This window comes from Hemitrygon akajei, unplaced genomic scaffold (genome assembly GCF_048418815.1).
Source record: "Hemitrygon akajei unplaced genomic scaffold, sHemAka1.3 Scf000034, whole genome shotgun sequence".
NCBI classification, from domain to species: domain Eukaryota; kingdom Metazoa; phylum Chordata; class Chondrichthyes; order Myliobatiformes; family Dasyatidae; genus Hemitrygon; species Hemitrygon akajei.
In genome coordinates, this window is record NW_027331920.1 from 14,310,068 (window position 1) to 14,328,334 (window position 18,267).

General features: G+C 46.7%; 1 protein-coding gene across 1 annotated transcript in view; it reads left to right on the forward strand.

The window, feature by feature from the left end:
* Positions 1-9,147, forward strand: part of LOC140720009 (uncharacterized) — a 37,488-nt gene extending 28,341 nt beyond the window's left edge. The window contains exon 2 of the mRNA XM_073034913.1: positions 9,115-9,147. Within this exon, the coding sequence (XP_072891014.1) occupies positions 9,115-9,147 (33 nt within the window). The remainder of the gene's footprint in view (positions 1-9,114) is intronic.
* The last annotated feature ends 9,120 nt before the right edge of the window (positions 9,148-18,267 follow it).

Sequence of the window (18,267 nt, forward strand, 5' to 3'; positions counted from 1 at the left end):
GTTTAGTTCCGCTTGTCATGAAGTATGAAAAATATCAGAGTGTTGAACTGAAAGGACCGATATCTCGGACGGATATTTTTGCAATAATCATCAAGATAGAAGCTTGTCAAATGATCATAGATAGCTTCACGCCGGTTAACGCACAGAAACAGCAAGTATGAATTCTTCAGCTCGCTCACCGGGAACTCCAACGACAGCAATCAACACGTACAATATTCTCTCCACACGCTTGTACCTATCCAACATTTCAGCCATTTTCTCTGTCCAGGGATGTGTCCCTTTGTGCTCCAGGCGATCTCTCGGAATGAACTGTTGAGGCAGCACATGCCTGGGGTTTTTAAATACAATTCAGCGGCTCCACGGGGACTGATTTCCAGATATTTAAAAATAAACGTTTTTAAATTATTTACAAACCGATTACGTCAGACAGGCGAAATCCCCGCGGTGTCAGATTGTGATGAAATTAATGATTTAATATTTAGAACATTTGTGGGAGATAGCTTGTCACAAAAAACTTTGATTGAACCTTCTGAGATGTTTCATCAATTAAATGTGCTTCCAATGTAAAGATGTACTTCAAGGGAACTATTTGTCAGACACAGAGGTCAGCATTGAAACTGCATTTATTACTAATGTATGTACAAATGGAACAATCCTGAGATTCACCACATCTCCATATCCTGAGAAGCCTGAAATGCGTGCACACTCCCAAATCCATGAGCATGCTCCAGAACCACCGATTCCCCAAAATCCGTGTGCACCCTCAAATCCGCAGACATTCCAGAATCTCTGCGCGCACCAATATTCGCGTAAAAAAGCCATTTCTGTGCACATCCCCAAATCCCTGTGCACCCCATGTTCTCTGAAACACCCCTAAATCAGCGCATATTCCCAAACCCGTCTACACCTCCATATGCGTGTGAAACCCAAACCCGCTGAACCTCCCACATGCACATTAAATTATCCCACCGCAACATCATTTCAAACAGCTCACAAAATGGCTATGTCCATATAAAATAAAACGAGGACGGGGGTCAAAGATCATATTGCATTAAAATCTGTATAAACAGGATAAACTTGCGATTCGGCTCACCTACAAATCCACCGGCTCCCCGAAGTCACTTTCACCTCAGAATCTGCAAACACACCCAACTCTGCACATATCTGTAAATCAGACTTCACCCAGAGACCTGTGCTCACCGGCAAACCCGCATTCAACCCTCAAACCAGTGTCCACCGCCAAGAAACGGACACCCCAATTCCCAGTGAACTCACACATTCATTGACATACCACTAAATCTGCGTACATCTGCAAATCCGCACACCCCAATTCCCAGTGTACTCACACATTCATTGACATACCCCTAAATCTGCGTACATCTGTAAATCCGCACACCCCAATTCCCAGTGTACTCACACATTCATTGACTTACCCCTAAATCTGCGTACATCTGTAAATCCGCACACCACAATTCCCAGTGCACTCACACATTCATTGACTTACCCCTAAATCTGTGTACATCTGTAAATCCGCACACCCCAATTCCCAGTGTACTCACACATTCATTGACATACCCCTAAATCTGCGTACATCTGCAAATCCGCATGCACCGCCAAACCTGCATGTGCCCTCAAATTCACCGACAAACCCCGAATTCTGCGCACATACTTACATCCGGACGCAACCAAAATCCGTGCATAGACCTCCACATTACACCATTCCAGAGCAGGAATCATTTCAAACACTTCACAAAATAGCGGCCTAAATTAGCGCAATTCCCCAAATCCGTATGCGTCGGTAAATCTGTGTGCACCTCAATTTCGTGTACACGTTAAACACCTGTCATGGTCAGGTCCGTGAAATCCGCATTACGGTTCACGGTCTGGTCCAGGTTCCTTATACCAGATTTTCCGGTTTTCCTCAGTTTCTATTGAGGCAGCTGATTCTCGTTTGGGCTGGTCTCAAACCAGCTGGATTGTTCCTGTCCTAACCCCCGTCTGTATCCCTTCCATACACCTTCCAAGTGGAGACTTGCCTTGCCATGCCTCGCCTTGAACCTTGCCCCGCCTCGCCTCGCCTGGAACATTGCCTTGCCTTGCCTCGCCTTGAACCTTGCCTTGCCTTGCCTCGCCTTGAACCTTGCCTCGCCTCGCCTCGCCTGGAACCTTGCCTTGCCTCGCCTCGCCTGGAACCTTGCCTCGCCTCGCCTCGCCTGGAATCTCGCCTTGCCTCGCCTCGCCTGGAACCTTGCCTCGCCTCGCCTCGCCTGGAACCTTGCCTCGCCTCGCCTCGCCTGGAATCTCGCCTTGCCTCGCCTCGCCTGGAACCTTGCCTCGCCTCGCCTCGCCTGGAATCTCGCCTCGCCTCGCTTCGCCTGGAAACTTGCCTTGCCTCGCCTCGCCTGGAACCTTGCCTCGCCTCGCCTCGCCTGGAATCTCGCCTTGCCTCGCCTCGCCTGGAACCTTGCCTTGCCTCACCTTGCCTCGCCTCGCCTGGAAACTTGCCTCGCGTCGCCTCGCCTGGAACCTCCCCTTGCCTCGCCTCGCCTGGAACCTTGCCTCGCCTCGCCTCGCCTGGAATCTCGCCTTGCCTCGCCTCGCCTGGAACCTTGCCTCGCCTCGCCTCGCCTGGAACTTTGCCTCGCCTCGCTTCGCCTGGAAACTTGCCTTGCCTCGCCTCACCTGGAGCCTTGCCTCGCCTCACCTTGCCTCGCCTCGCCTGGAACCTTGCCTCGCGTCGCCTCGCCTGGAACCTCCCCTTGCCTCGCCTCGCCTGGAACCTTGTCCCGCCTCGCCTCCCCTGGAACCTTGTCCCGCCTCTCCTCGCCTGGAACTTTGCCTTGCCTCGTCCTGCCTCGCCTGGAACCTTGCCTTGCCTCGCCTTGCCTCGTCTGGAACCTTGCCTTGCCTCGCCTTGCCTCGCCTGGAACCTTGCCTTGCCTCGCCTGGAACCTTGCCTTGCCTCCCCTCGCCTGGAGCCTTGCCTTGCCTTGCCTCGTCTGGAACCTTGCCTTACCTTGCCTTGCCTCGCCTGGAGCCTTGCCTCGCCTCGCCTCGCCTGGAACCTTGCCTTGCCTCGCCTCGCCTGGAACCTTGCCTCGCCTCGCCTCGCCTGGAATCTCGCCTTGCCTCGCCTCGCCTGGAACCTTGCCTCGCCTCGCCTCGCCTGGAACTTTGCCTCGCCTCGCTTCGCCTGGAAACTTGCCTTGCCTCGCCTCGCCTGGAACCTTGCCTCGCCTCGCCTCGCCTGGAATCTCGCCTTGCCTCGCCTCGCCTGGAACCTTGCCTCGCGTCGCCTCGCCTGGAACCTCCCCTTGCCTCGCCTCGCCTGGAACCTTGCCTCGCCTCGCCTCGCCTGGAATCTCGCCTTGCCTCGCCTCGCCTGGAACCTTGCCTCGCCTCGCCTCGCCTGGAACTTTGCTTCGCCTCGCTTCGCCTGGAAACTTGCCTTGCCTCGCCTCACCTGGAGCCTTGCCTTGCCTCACCTTGCCTCGCCTCGCCTGGAACCTTGCCTCGCGTCGCCTCGCCTGGAACCTCCCCTTGCCTCGCCTCGCCTGGAGCCTTGTACCGCCTCGCCTCGCCTGGAACCTTGCCCCGCCTCGCCTCGCCTGGAACTTTGCCTTGCCTCGTCCTGCCTCGCCTGGAACCTTGCCTTGCCTCGCCTTGCCTCGCCTGGAACCTTGCCTTGCCTCGCCTGGAACCTTGCCTTGCCTCCCCTCGCCTGGAGCCTTGCCTTGCCTTGCCTCGTCTGGAACCTTGCCTTACCTTGCCTTGCCTCGCCTCTCCTCGCTTGGAGCCTTGCCTTGCCTCGCCTCGCCAGGAGCCTTCCCTTACCTTGCCTTGCCTCGCCTCGCCTGGAGCCTTGCCTTCACCGCTGATAAGTTCAACCACTGGAGAAAGATAAGAACTGTCTTTCGCTGTTTTGAACTGTCTCTGTGTCCACGCCTTCGCTAGATAGGTCCGGCCGTTTGCCGCTATCTAGTGTTGGGAACTCTCTGTGTCCACGCCTTCGCTAGGTAAATCCGGCCGTCTGCTGGTACCTTGTGTTGGGAACCATCTCGTCGTATACTGCATGCTGTGTAATGAGTCCCGGCCCTGCATCCTGTATCCAAGGAGGGGTCCGGGCTCTGAGGTCAATGTTCCTGTCTCTCCCTCGACCAAGACTCTGCATTCCTGTCTCTTCCTCGACCAAGTCAAGGCTTCGGGGTCTCGTCCAGTCCTAGCCACATCCAAGAACATTGTCGAGTCCAAGCCACGGCTTTGTGTTCTCGTCTTGTCCGTGTTACTCGGCCAGCCCAGGAGTACCTTTTGCCCAAACAGGTGCTGGGGTTCTCTTGTCTTGTCCAGGATTCTCACGTCCAGTCCTGTTGCATTCCTCGTCCTGTAGCCGCGTCTTGCCCTCGCCTGGTTCTGGAGTCCGACCCCCAGTCAAGACCCAGGTTCTGGTTCCTTGCCCAGTCTCTGGCTCGGAGTCTAAGCCAAGGCTCCCAGTTCCCAGTTCCATGTCCTGGTTTCGCTATCCTTGTCAAGTCCTTGCCCAGGCCCGGACTCCTTGTCTCGTCCAGGGCCTGGGTCATGTCCAGCGTCCTTTCTTCCTCACTTTCCTTGTTTCTTCCTCACGCCTAGTCCTGTTGCTGGTAGCTCAGTGTCTGCGTCTTGCATTTGGGTCCGCTCCCAACGCCCACCCTATGACAACACCACCCACATGCAGATCAGAGTATCCCAGAGGAGGAGTCATTTTAAGCAGTTCCACCTTAATAATTTAAGATGCGTTTATTACTGAAGTATCTAAAAATGAACCACTTTTAGATTCGCCATACCTCCACATACATAGAACCGAGAGAAGCGTGCACACCCCAAATCCATGAACACCTCCAAATCCAACAGCTATCAAGATAGCTTTGCAACCCCAAATCCGCTGACATCCCCAAACTTGGGCACCTCCCCAAATCCATCTTCACCCCGTTTCAATGGGTGCCCCCAACTCCACTGACACCCCCATATCCACTGATAAATCCCCATTTCTGTTCACATCACCAATTCACTGTGCACCCCTACATTCGCCAAAACACCCCTAAATCAGCGCAATCCTCAAATCCGTCTGCAGCCCCAAATCGGTGTGCACCCCCGAACCTGCCGGCACCCTCACAGGCACATTAGATTATCGCAGAGCAGGAATTATTTCGAGCAGATCACAAAATATCTTCCTCCACCCCAAATAGCAGCAAGAACAGAAGTCAAGGTTCAAGTTGCATTAATTATTAAAGTATGTATCAATGAAGAAACCTTGAGATTCGTCACACCTCCAGATCCACCGGGTTTTTCAAATCTGCGCATATCTGCAAATCTGTGTGCACTTTCAAATCTTCGGAAACCCGCAAACCCGTATGCTAACGCAGACTCAGTGGTCTCCCCCGAATCCGTGTGCATCACCAGATCCGTGCGCACCGCCACACCTGCCGACAACTCCAAATGCACATTAGATTATCCCAGAACAAGACTCATCTCAAACAATTCACACGGTAGCTTTCTCCACCTTAAATCAAACAGCAAGCTCACAGTTCAAATGCAGTTGTTATTAAAGTGTCTATAAATGAAACAATCTTCGGGTTCATCACACACCCAAATCCGCCGACACATCGCAATCTGTGTGCGACCCCAAATCCCTGTGCATCCTCCAAACGAGCAAGCATCCACAAATCAGTGTGCACCCCCAAAGTTACTGATGCAACCTGAACTCTGCGCACATCCGCACGTCAATCTGCACCCGAAACCCGCTGATATCCCCACAGGCAAGTTAGATTATCCTAGAGCAAGGGTAATTTACAACAGTTCACAAAATAGCGACCTCCATCTTAAAACGTTCAATGTACCAAATGAATTCGTTTTTAAAGTATCTATGTGTGTCTTCATCTCTGAGTGTTCAGATGTATCCACCTGTGTGTCTGTCCGTCTTTTCGTGTGTCTGTGTCTGTTTGGGTCACAGACCAGCTCGCAGACGGCGCTCTGTCTTTGTCGCGACGGTGTGGCTACTGAGAACACACGGCTAGTCTGGAAGAAACCGTTCAGGACACCAGACGGATGTGTGCACACTCATTCAGGGAACTACATAGCATTGCATTGTTTGTAAGGAATACAGCGATATCATGGGCTTAATTCAGAAGAGGGGAGAGCTCAGACAGTCTCCACTAAATACATTTGAGGAGGAAGAACAAGCAATGAAAGAGTGAACCTGTGAGGAGCGTTTGACGGCTCCGAGCCTGAACTCATTGAGTTTTAAAAAAATGAGAGAGAAATCAGACTGAAACCGATCGAATATTGAATACAAACAGAGCACAGTGGAGACCTGGGGAGTCCGAAGTGAAAGTGTCGTTGTGTGTGTGTGTGTGTGTGTGTGTGTGTCTATTTTTGTTTACTTGGGTGTCTGTGACTGTATGTTATTCTGCATCTGTGCATGTATTTTGTGTTTGTGTCTCTGTATATTTCTCTGTCTTTGCGTCTGTCTATGTGTGTAAATGCATGTGAATGTGTTTCCGTGACTTTGTGTGGGTAGGCGCATTGTCTCTACCTGCCCCTGCCCGACTAAACTTGTGTTCATACTTGAAGTCTCTCCGTGAACTTCACATGCTCGCGAACTGTTGGACAACTTTAAAATCCCTGCCCTGATCGCCTTATTTTGATCGTGGATGCCCAGCACCGATATACTTCAATACCCAATCAAAGCATTTTAAAACATTCTACTTCCTTCTCAGAGAACGGACCCAACCAGTTCCCCCTCATCTACATATTATATGGAGTCAGAGGGCACTATAAAAATGAAATTGACCTTTTCCGCTATTTAGTCTGTACCGATTGGTATTCTCCCGAGTTCCGTGACCTCACCTCAAAGATGGACCTCAATCCGTGCCCGTATCCAAACGTCCCTTTCATGCAATCAAAGCCACATCCACCACTTCCGCGGACCCCAGCAACACCCTCTGAGTGAAAAAATTCCTTCTCAGGTTCCCCTTTCTTCTTTTACTCTGAAACTGCGAACTCCAGTCTAGTCTCACCCGGCATTGGAGGAAATATGCCTGCCTACATTTACCCTGTCTATGCCACTCATAATTCTGTATAACTCTATGAAATCTCACATCATTTTCTTAAATTCCAGGGATTAATGTCCTAACCTATTTAACTATTCCTTACAACTCTGAGCTCAGGTGGCAGCAAACGTGAATATTCTCGGCACTCTTTCAATTTTATTGATATTTTTCCTGTAGGCAGGTAACAGAAACTGCACATAATACTCCAGATTAGCCTTCATAAACGTCTTATACAACTTCAAATTATAATCCCATCTCCTGTACTCAATACTTTGATTTATGAAGGCCAATGTGCCTAAATCTTTCTGTACGAGCCTCTCGACCCGTAACGCAACTTTGAACTAATTATGAATCTGTGTTCCCAGATTCCTCTGTTCTACCGACTCCTCGGAGCCTGACTGCTCACCGTGTGCTCATGCACCCCCTTGCTGGGCGCAAACCAGCCCGCAGAAACTTCTACATTCCAATCAGATTATCCCAGAGTAGGATGCATTTCAAACAGTTCACAAAATGGCTGTCTCCACCTTACAAAATAGCAGGAACAAAATTCAATGTTTACAGTGCATTTATTATTAAAGTATTTTCAAATGAAACAACCTTGAGATTCGTCACGCCCCAAATCCATCGACACCCCGAAAATCCATGTGCATCCCCAAATCCGCGACTCGCCCAAATCTGTGTGCACCGTCATATCTGTCGTCACACCACGAATCTGTGTGCGCCGTTATATCTGTCGTCACCCCACAAATCTGTGTGACCCACTAATCTCAAGTCAAGTCAAGTCAGGTCACTTTTTTTTTGTCATTTCGACCATATCTGCTGGTACATTACATAGTAAACATGAGACAACGTTTTTTTCAGGGCCATGGTGTTACATGACACAGTACAAAAACTAGACTGAACTACGGTAAAAAAAAAAACACAGGAAAAAAGAAGCTACACTAGACTACAGACTTACCCCAGGACTGCATGAAGTGCACAAAACAGTGAAGGCATTACAATAAGTAATAAACAGGACAATAGGGCAATAAGGCGTCAGTCCAGGCTTTGGGTATTGAGGAGTCTGATAGCTTGGGGGAAGAAACTGTTACATAGTCTGTTCGTGAGAGCCCAAATGCTTCGGTGCCTTTTCCCAGACGGCAGGAGGGAGAAGAGTTTGTATGAGGGGTGCGTGGGGTCCTTCATAATGCTGTTTGCTTTGCGGATGCAGCGTGTAGTGTAAATGTCGGTAATGGCGGTTAGAGAGACCCCGATGATCTTCTCAGCTGACCTCACTATCCGCTGCAGAGTCCTGCGCTCCGGGATGGTGCAATTTCCGAACCAGGTAGTGATGCAGCTGCTCAGGATGCTCTCAATACAACCCCTGTAGAATGTGATGAGGATGGGGGGTGGGAGATGGACTTTCCTCAGCCTTCGCAGAAAGTAGAGACGCTGCTGGGCTTTCTTTGCTATGGAGCTAGTGTTGAGGGACCAGGTGAGATTCTCCGCCAGGTGAACACCATGAAATTTGGTGCTCTTTACGATCTCTACCGAGGAGCCGTCGATGTTCAGCGGGGAGTGGTCGCTCCGTGCCCTCCTGAAGGCAACAACCACCTCTTTTGTTTTGTTCACATTCAGAGACAGGTTGTTGGCTCTGCACTAGTCCGTCAGCTGCTGCATCTCCTCTCTGTAAGCTGACTCGTCGTTCTTGCTGATGAGACACACCACGGTGGTGTCATCGGCGAACTTGATGATATGGTTCGAGCTGTGTGTTGCAGTACAGTCGTGGGTCGGCAGAGTGAACAGCAGTGGACTGAGCACGCAGCCCTGGGGGGACCCCCGTGCTCAGTGTGATGATGTTGGAGATGCTGTTCCCGATGCGGACTGACTGAGGTCTCCCAGTAAGGAAGTCTAGTATCCAGTTGCAGAGGGAGGTGTTCTGACCCAGTAGGCTCAGCTTTCCAATCAGTTTCTGAGGGATGATTGCGTTGAATGCTGAACTGATGTCTATGAACAGCATCCGAACGTATGTGTCTTTTTTTTTGTCCAGGTGGAGGATGATGTCAATGGCGTCGTCTGTTGAGCGGTTGGGACGGTACGCAAACTGCAGGGGGTCCAGTGAGGGAGGCAGCAGGGCCTTGATATGCCTCATGACGAGCCTCTCGAAACACTTCATGATGATGGATGTAAGTGCAACGGTACGGTAGTCATTTAGGCAGGACACTGAAGACTTCTTCGGCACGGGGACGATGGTGGCGGCCTTGAAGCACGTTGGAACGGTGGCGCTGCTCAGGGAGATGTTGAAGATGTCAGCGAGAACATCTCCCAGCTGGACTGCACATCCTCTGAGCACTCTACCTGGGATGCTGTCTGGTCCATCAGCCTTCCGTGGGTTGACCCTGCACAGGGTTCTTCTCACATCGGCCACGATGAGACGCCAAGTCAGTGTACAGACCATATTTGTCGACATGCCCCCAAACATCTAGACAAATCCACACAAATAAATCGCTTAGCTTCTGATTTGCTTCGCGAACGGTCTAAATCCACAGGTAAAATTTGAATTGCTTTTGTCGCTGAACGGTCAAACCGCTCATCCCCCTCAACACTCAATGTGCAGGGACCCGTACAATGTAGACCTGGAAACCAATACTCAGTACGTGAAATAAAGTTTGATGAGTTTCCAATATTATAACTGATCTACTGCAGGAATGACCTGTTTAAGGCACATCAAATCCGAAAAGGAAGCTGAACAAATTACAACTTTACACGGACAAATTTGCTCCACCCACTGAAGGCCGAAAATGATCGCAACCCATTCCGCTGAAGATGCTGCTAAATGGTTGGTGGGTATTTTCTTTATCGTTACCTATAACTCGAGCACAAAAGCAGCCACACCAACTTCTTAACATCCTTAGATTTTTTATTAAATCCAGTAACCTAAAATCAAGAAAATGTATTTGAATAAACAAGTTGGGTTTGCCGAGAAAGCTGCCGTGGGGCATTCTGCATAATCTAACTGACCCATATTCCAAGCGTGATGCCCAAAACTAAAAACACTCTCATTGTGATGTTCCCAACAGTCCTCCAACACACCTTTATCAGGATGATCATTTTTCCGCCCCCTCACGTTCAATGTGTCAACTTCAACCTCCGCAATTGAAAAGGTACTTCCGATTTCAACCCGTAAATCCGAAACAGGGGACGATCTTACTGCACCACAATTTTAAAGCCTGTGCCTTTATCACATCCAAACATTTTAAAACTGAAGATGAATGAAGCTGATCCGTCAACCACACAGCCATTATCAATAACAGATTTGACGACACAAATCAAAATGGTCAATAAATATTTTCGTGCAGCACCCCAGAAATATCCACAAAGACACCTGAGTGTATTTAATGCTCCTTTGCATTTATCAATAATATTAGTGATATGCTGCTTCTATGGCAGCTTATTTTCCATCCACATGGTGAGAAATCCGACCAGCAACACTTCTTCAAGGGTTTGAGCTGAGAAGATCAATTCCGGTGCCGGTCTATTAATGTTAATTGTAACACACATGAAGTGTTATTTAGCAACTGGAAGCTTCAATGATCATTCCTTTACCTCCAGTTTTCAGTGACAACCTCATCCCGGTATTATTGAATCTGTTTACTCAATTTATCTTGATTATGAATCGCAGCAGGTGACACAACCGGAACTAAACCTTCCTTTTTTTTTAGGTACAATCAGTTTACCCTCTTCAATCAATATTGGAATATTCCGCTCCCTACGAACACCCCATTGCCTTAATCTTTCCTCAAACATCTGTAAGTTTAATTTCCTTTCCAATATTATTACAATATGACCTCCAGCAAAATTTCCTCAAAATCTTTGCAACTTACCTAACGGTGGCCGATGCCCTTTCATAAGACCATAAGACATAGGAGCAGAATTGGGCCATCAGGCCCATCGAGTCTGGTCCCCCGTTAAATCATGGCTGTTCCTTTTCTTTCTCCTCCTCAACCACAGTTTCCGGCCTTCTCCCCGTAACCTTTGATGCCATGTCTAACATCGAACGTATCAACCTTTACCTTAAACAGACCCAACGCTCTGGCCTCCACAGCTGCATCTGGCAACAAATTCGCCACCCTTTGACTAAAAAAAAAACACTCCACAGCCCTGTTTTGAAAGGGCGCTCCTCTATCCTGGGGCTGAGCCCTGTTGTCCCACCATGGTAAACAACCTTTCCACATCTACTCTGTCTGGGGCATTGAACATTCGAGAAGTTTCAATGGTATCCCCCTCATCCTTCTGAATTCCCGCGAGTAATGTCCCAGAGCCATCAAACGTCCCTCGTATAATAACCCTTTCACTCCTGGAATCATCTTTGTGAAGCTCCTGCTGGAATCTTTCCAATGCCAGAACATTTTTTATAAGATGTGCTGCCCAAAACTGTTCACAATTCGCAAGGCGAGGCCTCACCAGTGCCTTATAAAGCCTCAGAGTCACAGCCTTGCTGTTGTATAAGTTTCTGGGCGTGATAAACAGCTGCAATATTTGCTGAGTTCGGCACCAACAGTCAATTTTGAACTTGCTTCTGGATTCAGTAACTGTGATGGAGAAATATCCAGGATGCAGCTGATTTAAAATGTTTCCCCAGTGTGAAGTCGCTTGTGCATGACAAGATTGGATGACTGATTGAATCTATTCCCACATTCAGATCAGGTGAACAGCCTCTTCCCAGTGTGAACTGACTGGTTTTCCTGTAGGTGGGATGTTTGAATGACTACTTTCTGACAAACAGAACAGGTGAATGGCCTCTCTCCAGCTTCCTCAGAATGAATAAGTGTCTGAATCCCTTCCCACAGTCTGAGCAGGTGAACGGCTTCTCCCCAGTGTGAACTCGATGATGTTCCTGCAGACGAGATGAAAGAACAATGTCCACCCAGAAATACATTGGGACAGTCAAACTCAGTGAGAAGCAAGGCATGAGTTAAGGTTTCAGCAAAATATACTCATTGCAAAGGGCAAATTAAGTTTCCTTAGCAACAAGATGATATCCATTCTGAAACTGTAATTGTGTCACCAGTGTTTAAGAATACTTTGGTTTTCTCGGAGACGATTGCCAAAGAGAAGGATGCAATCCCGGGGAGCATGGTAATATCACAGTTACCTTCACACTTCACAGCTCCAGCAATCGGAAGCCTGGGTTACAATTCATGCCGCTGTTCTCTCCGTGAGGACATGGGTTTCCTCTGGATGACCCGGTTTCCTCCCACATTCCAAAAGACAGACGGGTTCGGGTTAGTAAACTGTGGGCATGTTATGTTGGCGCTGGAAACATGGCAGCACTGGTTCGGTGCCCACAGCTCATCTACGGGCTGTGTCGGTCATTGACTCAAACAACGCGTTTCACTGTCATTCAATGTTCCGATGTACTTGTGACAAATGAAGCTCAGCTCCCTTTCATCATTTCTGTTACTGCATTTATTCTCTTTTTTTTTAGCAGTAGTTCAGAGTAGGTTTACTGGGCTATTGAATGGAATGGGCAGATTGTCTTATGGGGAATGCTGGACAATCTAGACTTGTATCTTTTGGATTTAGAAGCGAGAGAGGAGATGACAGAGTAAATGTGGAAATGACATTGCATTTCATAACTCAGGTTGCTGTATGAAGGTTATTCATTTGAAATTAATTAGACAAAGTTTTTCTCTTTCAGAGAGTTGTTGTTCCCTGGAACTTCCTTCATCTAAGGATGTTCAACAGTCTCTGAATAACTTTAAGCCAAAATTACATTTATAATAAACAACAGAGCGATGGAGAATGGAAAATTGAGGTTACATCTGTACCACCGTTAACATTAATAACTGGCAGAGAAGACCCAAGTATCTTACTCCTGCTTCTAATTTGCATTTATGCTTGTATGTTATCAGGTAGTGGAGAACTAAGCAGGAACCAAAGTCAATTGTTGTTTATTAAACAAAAAACAATGCAGTGAGATAAAAATGCATCTCGTCACAAATTAATTAAACGTAAGGGGATAGATCTGAAAACATCAAGTAAAAGCTGTAAATGATAGAAGAAATTCATTCTTTTAAGCCTTTAAAAACTATGAACGTATAATTTTACTGGGATAAGAAGAGTAAAGCTAAATTGATGCTGGAAGGGCATGGGTAATTATAGAAAGCATTGCTGTGAACTGACTGGTGTGCCAGTCGGTCAAATGATCCAATGAATTGATCCCACAAATGGAACAGGTGAACGATCTCTCTCCAGTGTGAACTTTCTGATGCCTCTGTAAACCAGATGACCAAGTAAACTCCTTCCTGAATTCTGAGCAGGTGAATGGTCTCTCCACATTGTGAACTCGGTAGTGCTTCACAAAGTTGTATGTCAGACATAGTGAATCCCTCTTACAATCAATGCAGTTGAGGAACAAAATGCATTTCAGACACAAAGCATGTTTCCAGCTGGGATGAGCTACTTCTTCATCTCCAAGGATAGACTTCTGACATGTTGGTGTCACAAAGGAAGAATCTGGTCAGAGACATTAAAAATGACGTGTTGTTGTGTTTCGGATTCCCGTTCACAAATTCTTTGTCACTTGTAACCTGTAGAAAGATTTGCAGAAGATATCAATGGGTGAAGGACAGCATTTCAGTCCCCATGGTGAGCTCTGACATCTCACCGTTGTGGTGAACTTCTACCCATGTTGGAGAAACAATGTGATCTTTGTGTTGTTCGTGTGGGTGGCAGGGTGATGGGGACGGGAGTGATCGTGCTGAAGATGGGGTAGTTCGTTTACAATTAGAAGCAATGTGTAGTGAGATTCCTAGCGAGAGGGGCTGATGACGGGGTAACATTGCAATCAACAGGAGGAGTTGCCAACATAAAAGGTGGACAGAATTGGGAAAGGTGTTATATTTGAATACACACAGTATGCTGAGTAAGGCTGATGAACTTGTAGTACAGTTACAGATTGGCAGTTATCACTGAATCATGGCTAAAAGAAGATTATAACTGGGAACTCAATGTCCAAGGACACTCATTGCATTGAAAGGACAGGCAGAAAGGCTGGGAGGGTGACATGGCTCTGTAGGTCAAAATGAAATTAAATCATTAGAAAGAGGTAACAATGGGGCATAAGGTGTGGAATCATTGTGGAGAGAGCTGAGGCACTGCAAGGTTAAAAAGACCCTAATGGGAGGAATGTACAGAACACCAAACAATAGTAAGGATGTGGTCTACAAGTTCCAATGGGAAGTAGAAAATGTATGTCAAAAGGGCAAAGTGACAATAGTCATGGGGGATTTCAATAGGCAGGCAGATTGGGAAAAGGGGGGAATTTCTAGAATGCCCTCAAGATGGCTCATTGTGGCTGAGCCTATTGAGAAATATATACCTGAAATGTAATCACTATGTACTGGCTATTTACTATACTATGTAATCACTCCTATGTACTGAATATTACTGTGTATTATTTTACTAGAGACATTTTACTATGTAATGCTTTACCAGATACCTTGTATTCTCTTAGCTACATATTATGGCAGTTAAAGAACATCCGTTTAGCATTAGCAGCACTAATTAGCTGAAATGTACTCCATATAACAGCATGGTTTATGAAGAGATAACGGTGGCAGACAGGATGGTAGGAACAGGAAATGTAATGTGAGGGAGTTTAAGGGAGGCTGATTGAGAAACAACCGTGGCGAGGAATGAGGCCCAAGATATGAATTGGAAAGAAATACTGGTGGCGCACCGAGAGCTAGGCTAGAGCCATTGATTAGCTAATGTATAGATGATATGCAACTAAAATTGATTGGGTACGCTGATAAAACCGAAAAGCATCTGAGATAAGAAATTACTATAAAGAATGCTGTACACCAGAGCTCGGTGGGCTTTCAAGTGACACTTCATTGATTGCCTCAGCCTTTGTTTGCAAATAAAGATTTAAACTTCTCGAAGTATTATCTGCGTCTCCTGGTCATTTTAAGTAACCATGACAAGCCCACGAGAGGTATTCTGCAATGAACCCTGGAATTGATTAGAGAGCTTAATGTCAAAATAATACTTAGGGTAAAATGTGATTGAATTCACCCTGAAATTTGAGAAGGAGAAGGTAAAGTCAGATGTATCAGTTTTACAGTGGTGTAAAGGGAATGGCAGAGGCATGAGAGAGGATTTGGCCAGAAGGGATTGGAAAAGAACACTGGCAGGGAGGATGGCAGAGCAGCAATGGCTGGAATTTCCGGAAACTATTTGGAAGGCACAGGAGATATACACATCGAAGAAGAAGTATTCTAATCGCTAGATAACACAGCCGTGCATGTCAAGAGAAAGAGAGGGTATGTAATAGAGCAGAAATTAGTGAGTTGGGAAATTTTTAAACACCAACCAACGAAGGCAACTAAAAATCATTAAAGAAGTAAAGATGGAATATGAAAGTAAACTAGACAATAATATTCAAGAGGATACCAAAGTTTTTTCAGATACATAAAGAGAGCTGAGAGGGGATATCAGATCGCTGGAGAACAATGCTGGAGAGTTAGTAATGCGGAACAATGAAATGTCAAATGAACTGAAAAAGTATTTTGCATCATTCTGCACTGTGAAAGACACTAACAGAATGGTGGAAGTTGCTGGTGTCAACGATCATGAAGTGTGTAAAGTAACCAACATGTAGGGAGAAAGTTCTTGGAAAACTGAGGGGAGATGTCACCAGGACCAGTTGTTGTACACCCCAGGGTTCTGAAAGATGTGACTGCAGAGATTTGGAGACATTTGTAATCATTTTTCAAAAATTGCTAGATTCTGGAATGGTTCCCGAAGATTGGAAAGTAGCAAATGTCACTCCGCTCTTCAAGAAAGGAGAAAGGCAGTAGAAAGGAAGTTTAATAGGCTATTTAATCTGATCTCAGTCGTTGGGAAGACATTGGGTCGATTGCTAAGGATGTGCTTTCAGGGTACTTTGAGGCACATGATAAAATAAGATGTAGTCAACACGGTTTACTCAAGATAAAATCTTGCCTCCCAAATTTGCTGGAATGCGTTGAAGAAATAACAAGCAGAATAGACAAAGGAGACTCGGTTAATGTGCTGACAAGTTGTCAAACACAAGGCTGCTTAGCAAAGTACGAGACCACGGTATTATAGAAAGATTCTAGCATGGAAAAGCAGAGGCTGACTGCTGGAAGGCAGAGGGGGAATAAAGGGAGCCTTTCCTGGTCGGCTGCCGGTGACTAGTAGTGTTCCACGGGGGTCTCTGTGGGGCCAATTCATTTACGTTACATGTCAATGATTTGGATGACAGAATTAATAGCTTTGCAGCAAAGTTTGCAGACGATACGAAGGTAGGTGGTGGGGCAGGAAGTTTTGAGAAATAGAAGGGCTACAGAAGGACTGAAGACAGATTAGGAGAATTAGGAATGAAGTGGCAGATGGGAAAGAGTGTTGGGAAGTGTATGGTAATGCCCTTTGGTTTAAGAAATAAAAGGGTTGACTGAAAGGTAAAGCGACAGAAGAAGAGAGCAGTAGTGATGGGGTTTCGATAGTGAGGGAACAGACAGGAGATTCTGTGGACGTGAACGGGACACCCGGGTGGTATGTTGCCTCCCAGGTGCTAGGGCCAGGGATTTCTCAAATCGCATCCACAATATTTTGGAGAGGGAGGGCTAGCAGCCAGTTGTCGTGATACATATTGGTACCAATGACATAGGAAGGAAAAGCAATGAGGTCCTGAAAAAAGAATCTCAAGAGCCCAGTAGAAAGTTGAGAAGCAGGAACTCCCAGGTAGTAATTTCTGGATTGCTACTTGTGCCACGTGTCAGTAAGGGCAGAAACAGGATGATTTGGCACATAAATACATGGCTGAGAAGCTGGTGCAGAAGGCAGGGCTTCAGGTTCTTCGATAACTGGGATCACTTCTGAGGGTATGACCTGTTCAAAAGTGACGGGTTGTACCTGCAACCGAGGGGGACCAATATTATCACAGGCAGGTTTGTTAGAGCCGTTGGGGAGGGTGTAAACTAACTTGGCAGGGCAGACTGGGAATCGGAGTGAAGGGACTCAGAATAGGATGGATGGTAAAAAAGTAAAGATAGCATGCAGTAAGATTGTCAGGAAGGGCAGGCAGGTGATGGGACTTAGTTGCAGCCAACAGGCTGAGTATCAAATCATCAGGGATGCAAAACCAGAAAGGATGGTCAATACGGAACTCAAAGTATTGTATCTAAATGCGCGTTATATAAGAAATAAGGTGGATGATCTTGTTGCAATATTACAGATTGCCACGTATGATGTTGTGGCCATCACTGAATCGTGGCTGAAGGATGGTTATAGTTGGGAGTGGAGTGTCCAAGTTTACACGTTATTTTGGAAGGTAGGCAGAAGGGGTGATGTGGCTCTACCGGTAATGAATGGCATCAAATCAGTGGAAAGATGTGACATAGAGTCAGAAGATGTTGAATCGTTGTGGGTTGAGTTAAGAAACTGCAAAGGTAACAGCATGTTGATGGCAGTTATATACAGGTCTCCCAACAAAGCAAAAATTAGTGGGAAGATAGATGATTGGGACATTTTTAAAAACCTGCAGAGAGCAACTAAAAAAATCATCAGAAGGGAAAAGATGAAAGCTGAAAACAAACTAGCAAATAATATCGAAGTGGATAGTAACAGTTTTCTGAAGTATGTTAAAAATGAAAGAGAAATGACAGCGAATATAGGGCCGCTAGCAAATGAGGCAGGAAATATAATAACAGGGGACAAGGAGATGGCTGATGAACTAAATAAGTATTTTGTGTCAGTTTTCACTGTAGAAGACACTAGCAGTATGCCTGAAGAAAGATAAGTGGGTGCAGTTACTGTTTCAAGAGAAAAGGTGCTCAAAAAGATGAAAGACCTGAAGGTACACAAGCCACCCGGACCAGAGGAACTGCACCCTAGGGTTCTGAAAGAGGTGGCATCAGAGATTGTTGTGGAATTAGAAATGATGTTTCAAAAATCAATGGACTCTGGCATGGTGCCAGATGACTGGAAAATTGCAAATGACACTCCACTCTTTAAGAAAGGAGAAAGGCAGCAGAAAGGAAATTATAGACCAGTTAGCCTGACCTCAGTGGTTGGGAAGATGTTAGAGTCAATTATTAAGGAGGAAGTGATGGAGTACTTGGTGACATAGGATAAGATAGTACAAAGTCAGAAAGGTTTCCTTTAGGAGAAA